The sequence below is a fragment of the Triturus cristatus genome, chromosome 7 (genome assembly GCF_964204655.1).
Source record: "Triturus cristatus chromosome 7, aTriCri1.1, whole genome shotgun sequence".
NCBI classification, from domain to species: domain Eukaryota; kingdom Metazoa; phylum Chordata; class Amphibia; order Caudata; family Salamandridae; genus Triturus; species Triturus cristatus.
The window spans coordinates 462,492,583-462,509,184 of NC_140590.1; the positions used below are offsets into that span (position 1 = coordinate 462,492,583).

At 44.6% G+C, this 16,602-nt stretch overlaps 1 protein-coding gene across 2 annotated transcripts in view; it reads right to left on the reverse strand.

Annotated features, from left to right (window-relative positions):
• The window catches only part of LOC146809929 (ketosamine-3-kinase-like), a 308,807-nt gene that overhangs the window by 244,919 nt on the left and 47,286 nt on the right, over positions 1–16,602 (reverse strand). For both annotated transcript variants that reach the window (XM_085616790.1, XM_085616789.1), the window contains exon 2: positions 3,091–3,239. In XM_085616790.1, coding sequence (XP_085472916.1) covers positions 3,091–3,239 — 149 coding nt within the window. The remainder of the gene's footprint in view (positions 1–3,090; positions 3,240–16,602) is intronic.

Consider the following 16,602-nt stretch of genomic DNA (forward strand, 5'->3'; position numbering starts at 1 on the left):
GTCTCCTAACAGCTCAGCCCCAAGCTCCCAACTGAACTGACAGAGCTAGGAATCCAACATTCTCATGTGTCATCATGTATACCAACATTCCACATGGTGACAGCAGAGGCTGAGCAAGAAAGATGAGCAGTGATCACTACAGTTGACCCATGGTTCCTCATTCTCCTCAATCTCTTCAAAGCACATTTTGACACCCTCACACCTCAAATGGCCTTTGACAGCTTTGTCCTACAAAGCTTCAGCCAAACTTTGAAAGTACAGGCCAGATGCTGCAGATAAGTTCCTCCAGACCCAAAGCCATCCTCATCTTCTGTACGGTACATGAGACTACATCCTTTGGAATTTCCAGTCTGTATTTGAAGCCCCTGGAAGTCTTACAGGCCGCCAAGCACCACAGAATCTAACAGGATGTAGATAACACACCACCCTATTGGAAAGTCTCAACTGGTTTTGATATTGATAATCCAAAGTACTGCCTTTCTGCTATCAAAGCTTAGATGGGTGCCACCTGTATTAAATCTTACTCTACTAGAAACCCTTAGACATTTTTAATTTATCACGTCACAGACACATTCACATCACCACTTGCCTTTTATTAGGACCCAAACCACACACCCACATGCACCAAACGGCGTTTTCTCTTAAAAGATCTCTGCTAAAGTGACCCTCCGGGGGACCCGTAGGGCATTGCAGCGCCGGCCCGACGAGGAGCAAAACGCCCAATGATGAAGCATGACATCCCTCGGGGTGTGTGAGGGCAACAAGAGAAATTAAGCTCTGCTTCCCCCTCTAGTCTTTGGGTCCAATAATAGCCTAGGACTTTATCTCCCCATATCTCTTTGAGTCTCTCTCGTTTTCTTTCCTCTTTTGGAACAGTGTCTCCCTTTTGAGTGATACGGATGTACCGACTGTCCACCTATAGTATCCTGCACCTCATTTAGGGAGAAAGTTACTAAGATTTTACACCGTGTTTGCGTCACAAACGTAAAGCAAAACGGTGCAAACTAAAAATAAAATCCGATTTACTTTTCAGCGTTAAACTTGTTTAGCAATGAAAATTACGTGAAAGTAATGCTAGGGGGCGTACCATGGGTAGGGCATGGGCGTTCCCATGCAACCACTCAAGGTTTCTGGCGCTAAACCCTATTTACTAAATAAAGTAGACAGGGTTTAGCATCAGAAAACTGCACCCTTTTGAAGTAGGAGCAGGGAAGGAGAAATACTTTACTTTCTACTTCCTTTTCCCAGCCGCAGCCGCTGCAAGTAAGAGCAGTGGGGCCAGGTGGGGGGGTATTTTGAGTGATGACCACGAGGGAAAATTAAATAAATAATTCATTTTCCAGCGTAGTCGCCTCTCGAAATCCCCCCACCTTGCCCCATCGCTCTTACCTGCAGCGACGGTGGCTGCCTTTTCCGACTTTGTACGTGTGCTGCACTTTACAGCACACATTCAAAGAGGGAAAAGGGTTAAAGTCAGTCTATGCATAGTATTTGGTACTGAAAGGGAATCCTTCCAGTACAAATCTTATGCTAGACTCACGGAGACACCCTTGCTCTACGGCGCAAATGTGTCTCGGTGGCGCACAGCAGTTGGTTCCAGCGCCAGCACTAGGGAAAGGGGAGGATAGTACCATATTTCTGTAAATATTGCGCTCTCCTCCTCTCTCCGTTTCACGTAGCGCAGCATTCGCAGCTGTTGCACTGAGCTGTGTGAATAAGCGGTAAATCTGGACCTTAGAATAATTTGAGTGTGGTTGTCTTCCTAATGGGGGAGCCATCAGCAGGTTCACAGATGGGCTATCCCTGTCTGTGTGGCAGCTGCTGTTATCTATTGCGTTGGAAGGATCACTCACTTCAGAACCTTTTGCAATGCACACAACCTTTATTCTTCCTGAGACAGACATGCACGCTGCGCTAGTACTTGACATGAAAGATACTTACATGTCCTTTGTCTCATGAAAGAAAACTTCCAGCGCATTGGGACATTTTTGTCTTGCAGAAAAACTTCAAAGACTAAATGACTCCTTATGGATCAATACAATCCATGGGTACAAGTCACATATCAATTACTATGGTTTACTTTGGAAGCAAAGAAAATATCGTCCTCTATTTACCAAAAATGGTTGGAGAAGATTGAGGATGTGTAGATCACCATAGGTGCTCAACTCCTTTACCTTCAAGTTGGACTACTGGTGCATATAACACAATTCTAGGATCTAAATTTGATAATTTCACCTGGAAGGGTAACTACCCCCAAATTAGCATGAAACTCCTAAGGACCTGTAAGGGCCACAGTGACATAAGCACCCCAGACTTTGTTATTTATCACAATATTTTTTGACCTGCCATGTGACTATGTGGATTGATTAGACAGGTAAGCAATGGTTTACTAAATGGAAGGACATAGAACAGATCCTTCCTCTTTCTTTTCAGCTCCAAGTCACCCTGAAGACGGGCATCAGTAATAACTCTCAGAAATTGCATTTAACTGGCTAGAGATTTTCGCTATATCTTACTTGGAAATCCACATCCTATATATTGATGATTAGCACTGCTTTTGCACGGAAAAGTGCTTCCTTTCACCATGATTAGCTAAAACCTGGGAACAGATTGGTCCTAACATTCTTCCTCTGAGTACATGAGTGAAGACAGCTTTCAAAATACAAAATGTCGTACCTACTTAGAGGAATGCTTGTGATTGAATGATCCAACTTACTATAAATATCCAATATTTAATTGTAAATATCTTGATGAGTTCCCATATCCATTTAACACACCAGTCCTTATCTTGAATCCCTCCTACCAAACAAAAAAACCTCATTCAATCTCCCAGAATCCTACACTAGACCACACAAACCTCAAGATTGGTAACTCAAAAACCAAAACAAAGTGAGCATACTTAAGATGCCTCTATTTTGTATGTGTGCTTGACTGATGTCAAGCACTGTGTGGTGGTTTGTTCCCCATCAAGTTATCTCTGAAACTTTATGTGGAACATTTTGTCACATATAGAAAGATGTCGACACCATTAAATATACCATTGTTTGTATATGAATTCATGAACTGCCAATATAAAAGTGAAATACATACTTTATGGGGTGCATCTGCACGTGTTCCATGGCTAAGGCCGATCCTCCACCCTCCACGTCCATGACCTTAATAGGTTTCGGAACTCTGATGGTGTTGGTCTCAAGAATGGCATCCAGGCTCGCCATTTCACCCAAAAACATTCTTCTAGCCTGCAAGGTGAGGGGACACTGTGAAACTCTCAGAAGTTCTTGAGGTCCGCTTAGCTTCTGCAATTCACACATTTCCTATTCCACTAATTACCCCTAAATGTCACTCCTGTGCCTCTTTCGCAGACAAAGTGTTATTGTAATTCTCAGCCAAGCACTCCAACAAAATGACCCGTACTAACTAAGTCTCTTTAAATAAACTCAAAATTATTTTTGTGCCCTTTCCTGCACTAGGCACAAAAATGGTATTCCAGAGCAGGAAAAATAACCTCCTTAAATACTCATTATGTATTTGTGTGTTTGACATGGCTCTTTTATGGAGTGACAGGAATACTAGAGGTGGGCAAGCCAACAAATTAACAGGGAGATCCATGCCAAGAGTTTAGCTAGGCTCTAAGAGCCTATGTGCAAGTTGTGTCAAAGAAAATATTTGTCATGAAATTCATTCAACAAACATCACGTAAAAATATGGTACAGTCTCTTCAAGGTATAAAAAGTGTATTTGTTTAACAAGCTGAAGCATGTCTACCCCACATGTGGCCTACAGTCTTATTACAGAATGCAACATGGAGAGTACTATTAAATCAAACAACCAAAGCTCAATGGCACTGTGGTCCCTCTCGAACTTAGCAGGATTACTGCTGCAACAAAATACCATCAGTAGGGTAAAGCTAACCTGTCTCACGATGGGCTAAACCAAGCTCACATTTCCTATTAGTTGGAGAACAATCCAATGTGTGGTGAATTCTGCTACACAATGATTGGAAGAACTAATATCGAAGGATCAAAAAGCAATGTCACTATGAATGCTTGGCCATCAAATGCCAGTTATCCATGTGGTAAATTTTCTGACACCTCAACCCAAAAAGTCAGAAGTATTGTGAGGTCTTGTTTTCACAGTCTATTCATATTAAAAATCAGGATCAAGGGAGCTTTTGTCCTTCTGCTTGAGCTCGCCCTAGGACACCTGCATTATCGTTTGGCTGGTAAAAGTTCCCAACTGCTGCTGTCCCTAGAGCGGGTTATGTTCGGGTCATGTTCGGTGTGTGGCAGGAGCTTGGAGCTAGAAGTGAGACCCCCATGGGTCCCGCCCACCCTGCCTCAATGGGTAGGTGAAAAAACAATAGAAGTAATAGTATTTTACCTGTGGCCAAGGGCCTCCACTTATCCTACACATCTCATGTCTCCTGACAATGGCAGACAAGAGTCATCCTCAACAGGGCCTTTTTTCCTTGCTGATTCTGCAAAGCCCATTCCCTTGGCTATTTGTTCGCTAGACAGAAGTTAGGGACAGTGGAAATCATATACATCCTTTCATGGCCATCACTAATTAGATAACAAGGCATTTTGCTATTCTTGTATCACCACATAGTGACTCATTCTGGGTTATTACTGCTGCCCATCAGATTCAAATCAGTGTTGCTTCCAACCGCACAAAGATTGTTCGAGTGCAACAGCAATTCAAATCATCCTCATGGAAACATAAATCACATATTGGATAAAGACTGTACACTCTCCACCATCTCCCTAGCAATTTAGTATTGTCTATATCTTATCACACCTCTGTATCTTCTGATTATGAATGTCCTGTGCAAAGTAAGTTTAGGTTAGCATATGATTATCATACAATAAAGGGGCCTGTACTGATTATGTGTATGCAGGTTATAAAACATTCTAACACAAAGGGGCACATTAGGATGGCAGGCAGTTGCCCCGGGCTGGCGGTAGCCACTGCCGGCCCGGCAGGGGCGATTCGCCCGCCATCCTTCCAAGAATGATCCCCCGCCACATTAGGATGGCTGGGGGGTCCGCGCGGACGGGAAGACCATCTGCCGCTTTTCCGCCGGTCGACTCATCGACCGGGCGGAAAAGGGCCTGGATATTGTGGCGGTGTCTGCAAGACACCGCCATCCATATCACGATGCAGACGGGAAGCAGCCTTTCCATGGAAGCAACGCGGTGTTCGCTGTTGGGGGAGTGGGGTGTGCACATGGGGGGTACCTATGGTACACCCAGCATTTGCATGCACAAGGTGGCAGACACCGCGCGGTGCCTGTCACGTTGTGCATGCAAATGCACTACATGCATTTTTTACATTGCGGCGAATGCTGCTTACAGCACCGCCCGCCACAGTGTAAAAAATGCGGAATGCACCTGCCAGTGTGGCGGGCGCATCCTAATTTGAATGGCGGGACCGCCGCACCTATGGTGGATGGTCCCTTTTGCCGTTGCGGTGGCAAAAGTCCGCCCGCCATCGTAATAGACCCCTAAATTCTTTAATGCAGTGAGTGTTTCAATTAATGCCTATTCTAACATAATTTAACACTTAACTATACTAACAGACCTTAACATCAACATGTAACTAATTTCTTACACTAAGACGTCACACTCTATATAATATTTTCAAACCCTAATAACTAATTAGTAACATATATCTGAATTCCACACTTTATTTAAATGCTAAACTTGATATGTTTAAACAGTTCTAATATTAACATTTCACTTGAAACATAATATGCACAATTCAGTATAACATTATTGAGCTTTACTAATCTATTTATTGTCCATAAATACTTGCCTCATTTTTAAAGAGCCCATCATGGTAGTAAAGCATGCATTTTTCTTGACGGTGAACTACATTTGTAGTCCTCGATCAGTTAGAACAAAATCGTTACATCGTGGCCACATTCCCTGGAAACCTACCTAAAAACATGAAGCTTCACAGTGCAACAGTTTGTGAAAGCTTTGATTTCTTTAGATAATTCACTAGAATAACTGACTTTACTTTCAAACGCTTGTCCTAGGGTGTTCTGTAAGTTTTCACATTGGTTTGAAACTTCAATCCCCACAGCAGTACGATCTTTGGTAAACCCAAAATCAGGTTTTCTTAAATGACCTTGACTGTTCTTTAAATGAGGTCTCTTGCATGTTAGCCAACCACACCTTTTTTGCTCTATCAATGAGTAGTGCCAAAATCTTTTAATTCTTATGTCCTTTGTTTTAGGACATGCAACTGACACATGCACACTTGTTTCACATGCATCTTTGCAATAACTACAAAGAGCAAACGATTGATTTCTTCCTCTGGACGTTGTTTCCCTAGGACTGGGGCTTCCATCCGTCCCTCAGGTCACGCCAGGGAGCAACACTACTCGCCCGTCCTATTCACTGCTGCATCCTCTCGATCCGTCACCTCCAATGGAGCATCTCTGAGAGACTCCAGCACTGCTTGTGTCATAAACCCCCAGGAGAGTAAATCATTCATAACCTTGTCATCTTTATGGGTTGTTCGAATATGTGCCTCCCCTGCTCCAGCCCATTTAAGTGAATCCCTGCACCAGTCCTCCTGTTTGGGGGTCTAGGGCTGATTCAGCTAAATGCTATGTGCCTCTTAGCAACTATTAACCCCAACATTCTGAAGAGGCAGCTCAATTTGTGATCCAACAAACCATCCACATATGAAAGCATAATGTGTGTTGCCAACAAATACACCAACACCTTATATTTACCCAACTAAATCAGAGTCCAACATTTTTTAGATCATTGGATCGAAGATCATTTCATCAGATGAGGCCTTACTATTTAATACAAAATATACAAAAAGATGAATGCAGAAAGTGTCCTATTTACACAAAGTTACAGCCCGAAAAAACTGTAAAACTAGTGACTCTGTGTGACTGTATCAATTGTCAGCAACTTTGATTCTGATGATGTCCCAATATCAAAAAATCACATCAATTCCTTGTCACTTTGAATATGTAATGAAAAGACATTTGTAAAGTACAGCCAGTGATCTTGCTGCGGTATCCGGGTGCAAGAAAGAGAGCTGTGTTAAGACTAGAGTTAGCAAGGAACGGAGGAATAAAACAATCAATTCTTTATCACCTTCTGGAACTGTGGGTGATTCTGTGTTATTTTCAAAGACAAAAAGGCTGTTTACCTTAATCTCATTTATCATTGACAGTGAAGGGCCACGAGATTGGACTTCACTTATCACAGAGAGAAAGAAGGGTTTTAACACTGAAAACTGTCATAATTCACAGAACATGCTCACCTGCAATAACAAGATAGGAGAGGAGATGCACTTAAACAAAATTAATATGTGCACTATTCTTTGAGGCAGGAGAGTTCAATGTGTTACACTTTGCTAGAACCATGGATTGAGTCAGAACATCCTACAATTCACAGTGTGTCATGGGACTCTTGCAAGGCGTGCAATGGTGGTGGCCATCTTGGATTTATAGAGTGTCACTTCTGCATGTTTCAGAGCAATCTTTGCTAAGCAATCAACATACTTAGTTACTGAAGCCAGATTCCTGTTGCCTGAGTAGAAATGCAAACAGACATTCTGGGATGGCATTGTCAATAAGAAAGAAGGATTTCCAGACTTGTTTATGTTTATTTTAACCACAATATGGTATTTAGGTATTGACAATGGTGGGAAAGTGATTGTTCCAAATAAAAAGAGAAGAATCAGTACTAATGTGCATTCCTTATGCTAAAGTTGATGAACTTGTTACATTTAGAGTCATTCAGAACACATACTTAATTTGCAAATAATTGAAGGTAGTTATTGACATAGACAAAAGTGTTTAAGTTCAAGTATTCCTTTGCATCTATAACAGAGATTTCATTTATGTTTCAATTCTAAGAAGTCACGGAGCTTCAACATCCTACAGAGACTCTGAAATACAGAGACTTTCACAGGATATATCACGTGCTATACTAGAGTTAGTGAATTTCAACTTAAAAGGTGAAATAGTTAAAGATTTATTTAACGTTTTAAATATCAACACTTCCGCAGTGCAGGTTGAGTCCAGTTGTAAGACCAGTCAGTGTGAAGATATCTCTGTTTCTCTCTAATCCCACTTGCCTTTCCCCATGTCTACTGCTGACCAGCATAGTACTTGACAAGGACTAACCTGAATCTTGACATAGGAACCGATGAAAGTGCATAACTAGCCCAGGACGTTGGAGCCCTGAGGATGAGAGCATCAGGGAATAGCGCCAAAGGCTGAAGTAAACTGCGAGTTGTAAAGAAGAATGGAGGTTAACAAAAAAGGAGGCTAGACCATTTAGCACCCATTACTAGGCTACGCTTCTGACACAAACACTAAAATACAGAGGGAAATATTATACTATCTGGTAGGAAACCTGACAATGTAATTGTGAGTAAGTAATGTTTGTTTACCAAAATGTACCTTAAACGGAACAATTCAGGTGCTGCACAACAATAAAATAAAAACAGAAAGGAGGCCCAAAGCTTTACCAACGGATTTAGGAAAAGTCCTGAACCAATGTAGTCCATATAAGTTATAATCCACAGAGATAATGATTCGAATCTATGAAAACACAAGTAAGGAAAATAGTCACAGAGACATTCACTGGTAGCCCGTGCAAAGAGAGGCTTTAATAAATAATTCATGAAGTTCACATAGTCTCTACGATAGCTGGGAAAGGGCTGCATAGGACTCGGGTAAGGTGCGAGAGAGAGACTCTCCAATCAAAATCGACTTAGAGAAATCAGAATGGCACTCCAGGTCAAGAACTAGAAAACCAAGTAGGCAGCAAAAAAACACTAAGCAAAGATTTGGGAGAAAGGAAATGCCAGCTGGTGTCTAAGTTAGCGTGTTGAAAAGATACCCAAAGCAAGACTTAGCGTCTTTTGTAGACATTCAAATGCTATGCATCCGCAAAAGAGTCCCTTTTTCTTACCACACATGCTCAGTGTGTCTCCCGGATGTCAGGCCGGGAGCATTCAGACACACAAATGACATATATCTGATGGAGCCTGTCTTCTGCTTCCCTGTGCCACCACCTGGTCAATCGCCATCCCAGATTAAATCTGTGTGCAATAATCTAAGCCTCATATGAAGCAAAGACCCAGGCATGTGATGCACTGGTGGGGAGTCCAGATATGCAAGGTAAGAAAACAGCAAGGAGTCAATTTGTTTGAAGAAGCTAACACAACTATGTAGTGTTTACTTTTGTATATGCTCTCGCTCTCACAAAACCCACTCAGTATTCCAGTTTGGAGTTAGAGCTGTGACAGTTGCTGGAAAAGCTGTGGCGAGAAGACGTGTTTCACAGTGGTGCTCTTTCCTGAGTTGAGTACATCTTGTCATTGCACCTTACTTAACAAACTATACCCTATTTTGGGGTGCTAAAGCCCTGGGTTTCAATGGAAGATTATCATGGAAGGCACGTAAAAGTCTAGAGGCCATATTACAAAACGTGCCCTGGGGCGCAAAATACTTGTGCACCCACTTTGCGCACCCTCGGGACGTGTTGGTGTTACAGAAGGGGCCCCAGATGCATGTGCGGCCTCTTCTGTAATAATGAAAGCACTGGCACACATGTAGAGCCAGCGCTTTCTCAAGATGGCATTCCATCATTTGTATGTGGGCATGGCCTCATGTACATGAGGGAATCCCTTTGCCTCTGCGTCCGTGCCGTATTATAGACGCGGGCGCAGATGCAAAGCAGCTGTCAGGAAGCGCACTCTGATGGCAGCCCTCTGAAATGGGGAAAATGGGGTTAGACATCCCCTTGCAGGCAGGTGCAGTAACTCACTGCACCAACCTGCAAGGGGATCTATCTCTCCTCTTGGAAGTGCAGGCTGGTTGCCGCCTACCCAGTGAAACACCGAGATGTTTCTACAAAGCCGCTCCGTATTTCACTTGAATGCGCTGCCCCCAAGGCAGTATGACTTTGCGGCTGCCCTGGGGGCAGAGCATTAAATTAAATATGGCGCACTCTCCTTGTTAGCGCCTAGTGCATCTTTTGAAAGGTGTGCCCGGCGCCAACAAGGAAAATGAGCCCCATTGTATAATACAGCCCTAGATGCACTGATGAGTTGATAGGGAACCCAAGAACTACGAGAGAAAGATGCGCTAACCTCCTTATGGTTGTTTGCCAGAGGAGCGGTAACCGAATTATGCTGTTTTAGACTTTTAAGATTTTTAAAAATACTTATTTGCATTGTGAACTCCTGCTGTGTTGCTCTCAGATAGCTCTTTGTGCTGACAGCCGCGCTGCTCTTGGGGAACACTTTTCTTTTAAAATTGTCCTTTTAAAATTGCAAACTTCACCGGCACCTACACACCCTCACTTCCTTTTACACTAACGGCACTTCCGTTGCTGCTAAGCGGTCTAGTGCTCCGGGACACTCAGCTGCTGCACAGCAGGGCTGATTGGTGGGGGGAGGAGCTGACCTATTATCTGCCACGCTGGAGCAAGCGCGCAGGCAGAGAAAGACGCGCTAACCTTCTTATGGTTGTTTGCCAGAAGCGTGGTAACCTAATTATGCTGTTCTAGACTTTAAACATTTTTAAAAATACTTATTTGCATTGTGAACTCCTGCTGTGTTGCTCCCAGATAGCGCTTTGTGTTGACAGCCGCGCTACTCTTGGGGAACGCTTTTCTTTTAAAATTGTCCTTTTAAAATTGCAAACTTCACTGGCACCTACACACCCTCACTTCCTTTTACCCTAACGGCACTTCCGCTGCTGCTAAGCGGTCTAGTGCTCCGGGACACTCAGCTGCTGCACAGCAGGGCTGATTGGTGGGGTAGAGGAGCTGACCTATTATCTGCCACGCTGGAGCAAGAGCGCAGCGCACGCGTGCGCCGCTGGCAAGCCCGTCTGCGCCCGTCCGGGACCAGGGGCCAGAACCACAGGCCTCCGCTGATCTACTCGGCAACAGATTTGCGGACCCTTGCCACAAGTGGCCACGTCCTAGATGTCAACTCTATAGCCAAGCTGCAGGCAGAAGACCTATTGAGGAGAAATAGGGCTGAGGTTATACCTAGGTCTCCACGCACACTTGCCATGGAAAATACTCCTTTTACTGTAGCACCAGGTCTGAAGGCAGCGGTTCTTAACACACATTCCCTACAGAAGCACCACCTTGAGGGCTTCTCATTATTGCAAGATGGTGATATAGATATTCTGGCCCTCACGGAAACCTGGTTAGGGGATTCGTCAGCCCCAGACATCATTGCAGCCCTTCCAGTAGACTTTGATGCACTCTGGCAAAATAGACCTGGGGACACTAGGGGGGGGAGGGTGGCCATCTTCTTTAAAAGAAGCTTAATGGTTACTAAGATAACGGCAGAAATTGTGATAATGCGGACATTTTAGGGGTTGAATTCCTCTTTTACTGTTCCAGCAACCAACCGACTACACTTAGCACCAAGAAACCGTTGGTGAACGTGAGCTTTTTAAATTGTTTTTAACATAACATAACATTAGGGGTTAAAATCTCCTTTAAATCATCCTGCATCTTACTCTTGGTAGTTTATCGGCCCCCGCGGACCACTCCCAGCTTTAATGACCTCTTCTTGGAGCTTACTACTTATCTATGCTCTGGATATAAACGTCTCCTAGTAGTCTTCGATTTTAACTATCACTGGGACAAAGCACAGAGAGAGTCATCGGCTTGCCAATTTGAGACCGCTATGCTCTCAATGGACCTCCACCAACTGGTCAATAGCCCCACCCATGAAAAGGGCCATAACCTTGACCTCATTTGGACATCACAGCCTGGGCGGCCATAACATATTAGCCCCTGTGTTTGGTCCGATCATTCGCTACTTAGATGTTGGGTCCCGAGTGACAATCAGCTGCTGCAATCTCCACCGGTATGGAGAAAGGTGAGAAACTGGAGAAAAATCGAGGCAGATCATCTAGTAGCTACCCTGCGCTCACTCCCGCCCCCAAGGACTAAGATAATGAATATTGACCAGGAGAGTGAAGCCTTGTTGGCTAATTTATGCAAAGCCATAGACATAGTAGCTCCAGAACTGAAGGAGAAAGTCAGAGATAAAGGAAAGGGGGCCCCATGGTTTAATGAACCACTGAGGGAAAAAAAGAAAAACCTCCGCCAAGCTGAGAGGCGGTGGCGCAAAAGCTATGACTCAGCCGAGTTGAATGCCTACAAAGGCCTTCTCACCTCCTATAAATTAGCCATTATAACTAGGAAAGCGGAGTATTATGAGGGAAGGATTGCTGAGGCAGCTAACATACAGAAAGAGACTTTCATAATTCTGAAAGATCTAAGCCAAAAGGCTGAGAAAAAATCCACAGTAGCATCCCTCGACTGTAATGTCTTCCAGGCATACTTTCTTCAGAAATTCAGAGATATCATTTCAGAAATTGCTAATACCCTGACTAACCTCGGTTCCTCCTTCCAGCCCCAGCCCCCGCCCTCCTCTAGTAGCCAACTCACAAACTTCCCTAAAATTGATTCAGCCTCCTTATCTTTACTAATGAACAGTGCTTAATTTGTGCGGGTGCTTTCAGGTGCTTAGCACCAGCACTTATTAATTAGGGGCGGGTCTACACCACACGTCTGCACGTCTATGACAAACTAAAAATAATCACCTCATTGACTGCAGGCGCACCTGGTGCAGACACCAGGTGTGTTACTCATATTCCCAGTTGATGGATCTGAACTCAGGGCCCCCTAGCGTTAGATGCTTAGTTTTGCCCCCCACTACTTGTCTAACATCCCTACCAGCCATATGTCCAGGCTGCAAATTTGCTCTTCCCTGTCCCTCTCCTGTAAATTGCACTCCTGGCCCAGGACCCATCCACCATTTCCGAGTAGCACTTATCAATGCTCGCTCTCTTCCGAGCCATTGTTGGGAAATAAGGGAACTTATTACAACTCACGAACTGGACATCCTGTTCATCACTGAATCTTGGGGAGATGCCTCCTCCGGTCCGGATTTCTGTTCAGCCACCCCGGAGGGTTACTGTGTGGTGAGACAGGACAGATCTACGGGGAGAGGAGGTGGCTTAGCCATAATTCACAATGCAGACCTAAGAGTCAAAACTGACCCTTTAAGTCGACCGGACTGCGAAGCTTTCCTTTTTTCCATTTCACTCAACCACAATCAGTCCTTTAAAGGGATTTTGTTATATCGTCCCCCTGGCCCTCATTCGCGCTTCCTTCTGGCCTTGGAAGAATTTGTAGAACTAGCTATAAACCATTCGGATTTCACCATTTTAGGAGACTTTAACTTCCATTTAGAGGACTTAGGGGACAAAGACACTTCCCAATTGCTAGCTGACCTACAAGTGGCAGGCTTATCGCAACTGGTGAATGCCCCCACTCATCAAGCTGGACACACGCTGGATGGGCTGTTCACCAACAACCCCAAGCTTTCTCTCTCTTTAGTTAGTCCTGTGGTATGGTCAGACCATTCCGCGGTTATTTTTACCATCCAGACTAACAATCGCAACCTCGTCAAACCCATGCCCCGCATTTCCATCAGCTCGAGAGCCTGGAATAACTTCGATCACCTATTTCTTTCCCAGACTCTAATAGACTCCCGTTACGAGGTTTCCCCTAATCCCAGCGTAACGTCCTGCAGATACCAGAAATGGATTTCTGACGCAGTAAACCATGTGGTTCCGGCCAAATCTTTTATTTCGAACAGAGCATCACCTTCGGCCCCGTGGTTTACGGACGATCTCCGATTACACCGTCAACACTGTAGGAACCTGGAAAGGCGGTGGAGAAGGCATTATAACCCTGTTGATAGGCAGACCTATAAGGTTGCCCTTGCACTGTACAAAAAATCCATTGTGAAATGCAAGAGTATCTTTTTTCTCGCCCAAATTGAATCAGCTCAAAACTCAGCTAAAAAGCTGTTCCAGGTAGTTGATGCCCTCTCCAACCCCCCCACAGGCCCTCCGACGGAACCTTCTCAAGTTCTGTGCAATACGCTGGCCACCTTCTTTTCTACTAAGATCTCTATGATCTATTCATCATTCTTCCTCCCCGCTTGCTCTGTTGCTCCCGATCCCCCTCCTGACTCGCCTAAGTTCACCAATTTTCTCCCGGTCTCAACTGAACACATAAGCAGGTTGGTCACTTCTATCAAATCTGGCTCCCCTCTGGACCCTTGTCCCTCTGCGATATTGAACACTCTCACTGAGGTTATAGCACCTCCCTTAACGGTCCTTTGTAACTCCATTTTTCAAGCAGGTGTTTATCCGGAAGTCTGGAAAGAGGCAGTTATTAAACCTCTTTTGAAAAAACCGTCTCTGGATCCTACTGATTCAGCCAACTACAGGCCTATCGCCTGTCTACCTTTCCCGGCCAAAATCTTCGAGTCAGTTATGAACCTGCAACTTTCCGAGTTCATCGACCATCACAATCTTCTTGATGATACTCAATTTGGGTTCAGGAAATATCATGGCACGGAAACGGCCTTGATAAAGGCTTCTGATGAGATCAGGACCATCATGGATCGGGGGGGGCGGCGGTTTTGGTGCTCCTTGATCTGTCCGCCGCCTTCGACACGGTCGACCACTCCATCTTGGTCGACCGTGTCGCATCCATTGGTGTAACTCATCGTGCAAAAGATCTCATTGCTTCGTTTCTGGCCAACCGAACTCAAGCGGTGAAGCTGGGTAATTTCTTCTCACCCACTTTCTCTCTCCCCTGCGGGGTCCCTCAGGGATCCTCGCTAAGCCCCACATTATTTAATATATATGTGGCGGATTTGGCGAGGGTTATAAAAGCTCACAGGTTGCTGTTAACCACCTATGCTGACGACACCCAACTGGTGTTGTCTGTTCACAAAGATGGTCCTGCAGTCGCTGCTAATTTTCAGGAAGGGATGATGGCCATCAGCTCGTGGATGGCAGATAATAGTTTAAAATTGAACTCGGATAAGACCGAGGTGCTAACCTTTGGTAAACTTTCCCCTGAGTGGTCTTCAACCTGGTGGCCCAGTGAGATGGGTCCCCCCCCCACTCCAGTAACCAAGGTTAGGAATCTCGGTATCCTGTTCGACAATAAACTTTCTTTTAGACATCACGTCAACGCAGTTGCGACATCATCCTTCTATATGTTGAGAAAAATCAAGAAGTTGTTGCCATATCTCCCCTCGACTGCAGGTAAAACCTTAATCACCACCCTCGTTTTTTCAAAAATGGACTATGGCAACGGCCTCTTTCTTAATGCTCAGGAGCAGGTCTTAGCCAAGCTGCAATCTGTACAGAACGCGGCAGCAAGATTACTGCTTGGCGTTCCATTTCGTCACCCTACTTCTGCGGCCATACACCATCTGCATTGGCTGAGAGTAAAGAGCCGCATAAAGTTTAAGGCTTTATGTATTGCCTATAAAGCCATTCATGAATCAGGACCCAAGTTCCTGAAGGACGCTTTCCAAATCTATGCCCCCATAAGAACTTTACGATCATCCTCCACGCATATGCTCCCGGTACCACGCACCAGAACTTCCACTTGGGGAGACAGACGCTTCCTGGTAGCAACTCCCAGGCTGTGGAATTCTCTCCCATTGGTCATAAAAACTTCCCCTACCCTTACCATTTTTCGCAAGCTCTTGAAAACTTGGTTATTCAACCAGTGATCCGTTCAGATGCCTCTGTCTTTGGAAGTTCTTATGCGCCGAGACACCCTAGGGTATTTGCGCGCAATAAAAATTTCAAAAACATAAACATAAACATAAACAGACACTATTGTTCGCCTCCCGAGTCCTCAGTAAAGTGTTGAGAGCCAATATAAATCAAGCCATTCTCCATGTGGATTTGCCTTAGGCGGCGGCCCTTAGCTTTAGTGTTGCTGGTGGGTGGGGTTTGGTTCTGCAGGGGTAGGAGCTGCGGCAGCGTGCGTGCATAGGTTTTGTCCAAACCGCCATGCCCCACCACACACGCACCTCACAAGTTACCCTCCGTGACCAGCAGTATAGCATGACGTCGAGATGGCAGCAGCAGCAGGCATATGAATAAAGGCAGTGAGTGACGGTGCCGCCCAGAGACGTTTTAATGCAGGGGCAAAGTGGGCTCTGGCCCAGGGCCCCAGCCTTTCAGGGGGCCCCCTGAGAGAGTCAGCTCCATTCTCCAGAGTTTTGCCCTAATGACCTTGATTATTTCTTAAACGGATTGTTTTAAATACTGTTTTCCTTTAATTTATGTTTTATGTGCCTGATGTGTATATGTTTCATGCAGTATACAGAAAAAAAGTTTCTTTTAGATCAAAACAAGGCCTAACATATAAGAAATGGGAGGGCGTCACAGAGATTATTTGCAGTAATATTGGTGAGCTGCTGTGTGTTACAATTTTGAAAACACACATACCTATCCATGAATATTAGATGTAAACACATTTAGGGCCTTATTTATGAGAAGTGATGCATCGCTGTGTGAAAACAGGGATGTGTCATTTCTTAGTGCGCCCTCCTTGCGACATGACGGATGCGTCATATTTACTGTATGTCGCATCATGTCGCATGGAGTTAAAGATACGTCAGTATTTCTGGCGTATCTGTAGGCGCAAAATTGATGCATTGCTGGGGTGTGTCTGAAAATAGACACAAGTCCAGCAATGT